This window comes from Mastomys coucha, unplaced genomic scaffold, assembly GCF_008632895.1.
Source record: "Mastomys coucha isolate ucsf_1 unplaced genomic scaffold, UCSF_Mcou_1 pScaffold20, whole genome shotgun sequence".
Taxonomy (NCBI): domain Eukaryota; kingdom Metazoa; phylum Chordata; class Mammalia; order Rodentia; family Muridae; genus Mastomys; species Mastomys coucha.
The window spans coordinates 44,002,365-44,006,222 of NW_022196903.1; the positions used below are offsets into that span (position 1 = coordinate 44,002,365).

At 38.8% G+C, this 3,858-nt stretch overlaps 1 protein-coding gene across 12 annotated transcripts in view; it reads right to left on the minus strand.

Annotated features, from left to right (window-relative positions):
• Positions 1-3,858, minus strand: part of Tra2a (transformer 2 alpha homolog) — a 19,711-nt gene continuing 15,853 nt past the window's right edge. For 9 of the 12 annotated variants that reach the window (XM_031381840.1, XM_031381838.1, XM_031381833.1 and 6 more), the window contains 4 exons: positions 2,225-2,340; positions 838-972; positions 214-281; positions 1-68 (listed from right to left, as the gene is read on the minus strand). In XM_031381840.1, the coding sequence (XP_031237700.1) occupies positions 58-68; positions 214-281; positions 838-972; positions 2,225-2,340 (330 nt within the window). In that variant the 3' untranslated portion in view covers positions 1-57. The remainder of the gene's footprint in view (positions 69-213; positions 282-837; positions 973-2,224; positions 2,341-3,858) is intronic. The other 3 variants (XM_031381831.1, XM_031381829.1, XM_031381830.1) reach the window with 3 other exon arrangements.

The window sequence follows — 3,858 nt, forward strand, 5'->3', positions numbered from 1 at the left end:
GAAATCCAAAATCAAAAAGAAGAAAAAGCAAAGTCCTTGGGCACAATCACTCCAGTATCAATAGCGTCCTGAAACAGAACAAAAACAATTAATTACAGTGTGACTTGTCTAATATCTTTCCAACTATCAACAGCAACCACATATCCAAGTATCCCCATATAAACCACTGCTTAGAAAGGTGGTTTTAATTCTACAAGAGTAAAATTTACGTACTTGGGCTATAAGAACGCGATCTTGATCGAGACCTGTAGCGACTGTAGTAAGGAGAGGGTGACCTTCTTCTGTAAGAAATGAGGCTGAATTAGCACATCACATACCAGAGTCAGGTGAAAACAAAACACAACAAAACAAAAAACCAAAAGCCCTAGCCATTAAGAGTAGTTAGTGCAGGCTTTTTAATCTCAATACTTGGAAGACAGCATCTGTTAACGGAGGCCAGGCTGGTTTGCACAGCCAGTTCCAAGCCAGTGAGGGCTATATAACTGAGACCCTGTCTTCAAAACAAACAAACCAAACACTCAACATATTTTTTAAGCAGTACTTAGGATTGAGCCCAGGACCTAATACTTACTGGAGAATTATAGTTCCACTGAGTGACACTCTGAGCCCTAACATCTACTCCAGCTCCTGCCCACCCCACCCAAAAATATATAAAATCACCAACCACGTTGACAGGTTGGGCTTAAATGATCCTATCTTTGTCTATCAAACAACTGGCATTACCCAGCTACCATACCGAGCTCAAACATCCAGTTTTTATTCATACATATTCAACATTAAAGTGCTAAGTAATGCTACTATTTTGCAAAGCATAGATATCCCAAAATAAAATATTACCTGTACCGGTAATCATAATCTTCATATCTGTCATAGCCTCGATCATATCCTCTATCGTAGTAAGAATCTCGTCGTCTACCACCGCCACCACCGCCGCCACCACCACCTCCTCCTCCGCCGCCACCACCACCGCTACTACAGAAAAATGAAGAGGGAAAGGTTATTATCCAGATCATTTCATACAAACTGCTGAGCCAAGTGAGATGAGAAGGAACCTCCCTCTCAATGCAAATGCCCTCATACATCTCACTTGCCAGCGTCCATGGTATTCTCTTTGGCTCCTAACGCTCTCACAGAATGCTCTGGAGAGATGGCTCAGCAGTTCAGAGTACTTGCTACTCTAACCTTTCAGTTTTCAGCACTCACTTGGGGGTGAGGGGGGTGGGTTCCACAACAGCCTGCCACTCTAGCTCCAGGAAAGCTGACACCACTTTTCAGCCTCCAAAGGCATTCAACCAAGGGCATTCAACCCTCCCAACACAGATTTAAAAACACAGCACTTTAGTCACAGCACTTGGAAGGCAGAGGCAGGAGGATTTCTGTGAGTTTGAGGCCAACCAGTCTACAAAGTGAATTCTAGGACAACCAAGGCTCTGTAGAGACACTGTCTTTTAAAAGGAAGATGAAAGAATGAAAGAAGACAACAACAGCATGGAAAGTAGAGACAAGGTGCTAAAACCATACAGAGGCTGGAAGAACGGGCCAGTGGGTAAAGGCTGTTGCTGCTAAGGCTGACAAGTCTGAGTTCTATCTATGGAACCTAGATGGATGGACAGAACCAAATTCTGCAAGCCTTATGTCCCACCCCAAGATAAATATTTAAAGAAAAGGCCAAATATACAGATGTTTAATTAAACAAACCCTGAGCACGGGAGAGTATGACTCCACTGAAATATGTCAAGATACAACTTTTGGGGATGAGTTTAAATCAAGTCCTCTTTCTTCACATGTTCCAAATAAGGGACACCGTTTCAAGTCTGGTTTTCTGCAGGTCTTTTATTCCCTGTCTCTGCCTCCTTTGTATTCTTTACTAGTACTGGAGCCAAACCACTATGCACAGCAAAGAATATACACAGATTACGTTCACTTGAAGTATATGCATAAAACAAATGTAATTAAGTATGTTCTAACTTGGGTCCTCTGTGGGATAGCAAATGTTTTTAACTGATGAGCCATCTTTCCAGTCACTGCAAATATATATTGATAAAACCAAAATGATACAGAAGGGAGGCAGATATGTTTTCAATTTCCTCGTCAAATTTTGACATGCATTATATTTCTAGAGTATAGTTTAATCTTAGATATTGGCTTTATTTGCTTTGCAGTCTGGGACCTACACCTGAGTCCTGAACATGCTAGGTAAGTATTATAAAATCCAAAATCTTACTGAGTTGGTCTGCCCATGTAAATGCCTGGTGTAGGTGTGTGTGCTCTCTTGGTGATAGAATAATCCACACGAATTCTTCTACCATCCAGCTCCATCCCATTTGCTCTTTCCATAGCCTAGAGAAAAAGAAAGCAATTCATAATTCATTAATCTTGAAGCCATTTTTAGCTAAAATTAAGCATGAAGTATTCATAATCCAAATAAAATCTACCTTTGAAAATAGCATAGTTAATGCAGTTTGTATAGGGAGGGATTTTCGGTATTTTCAGAGCTCAGTACTGTTTGGAACCTACTTTAAGTTATCCAGACATAAAGCCACTAAGTTCTGTTCCACGTACAAACATCTTAGATATTCAAAGTGAGCTAAGCTTTAATCTTTAAACTTTTGTTTATAACTTCAGCTGCCCACCTTAAGACTAAGTGTCAAGGTCACCACAAATGGCTTAGGAATTATAGCAGTCCTTCTGTCTCGTATTGGAATTACAGGTATGCACCCCCGTGCCCACTCTAACCTATCTCTATTCTTGCTCTTCAATTTGTAGTTCAATATTTGTTGGTAAAACAAAGTAGCCAAAATATGATAATTTAAATGAATGCAAACAATTGAAATGGTTTGTATCCCTTTGTTTAAAATTAACAAGTCTAAGTCAATACTGCCCCCTAGTGATTGCCAAGTGTAAAGGAACATTACATTACTCTGCATTTGAGCTTATCCCACTTGGGGGGAAAAAAATGCAGTGATAGTAATTCCTTCCATTTTTGTCCCTATTCTGCCTTCCTGGATGGATGGCTGTACCCATCCTCTACCTACCTACTCACCTAGATGTATTTCTGTTGATCTATCTCCCAAGTGGTGGGACTATAGTCATAGTTGTACTATATACCAAGCCTGGCTCATATCATAACTGAAATAAGATAAACAAAAACCCTTCAACCTCAGCACTCAAGAGATCTCCTTGAGTCTGAGGCAGACAGATCTCCTTGAGTCTGAGGACAACCAGTGATTCATAGTTAGATCTTGATTTAAAAAAGCAGGAATAAGCAAGCCCCAAATGCATACTAATAAAACATAACATAAAAAATGTCCTGATAACTGATAAACTGAGCAATTAATTAGTGTGCCTATTAGGTAAAAAGTTTACAAACTAGGAAGTATATAAAATCATAATTTCTTTGGCACCATTAAGATCTGAGCTGACTGATTCTATGGTCTGGGGTCACCCACTATACTATAGGACTCATCTGGGTGTTCTTTCAACCTCAGCTCTCAGCATTATATATATGACATATGCCATCACACCAGCATGTTAAATATCCTCTCACCCCAAATGCTGTTATCGGGTACTATTTTTTACCATGATCTGTATTAATTCATGTTTGAATTACAGAACAGAATAACAAATATATTAAAAAATTAGAAAAGCCACTTCTGCATTTGTACATGGAAATTAGGCTAAAATTAAATTTAAATATAATATGGGCTTATTAAAAAAAACACTTATACACTGTAGTTTTTAACATTAACTTATATAATTCACTTCATAAGGTCAGGTCAGATCTCCATCAGCATATAATTATACCAGAAAGCATAAACTGAAAAGCAAAGCTAACTTTTTTTTTTTTTTTTTTTTTTT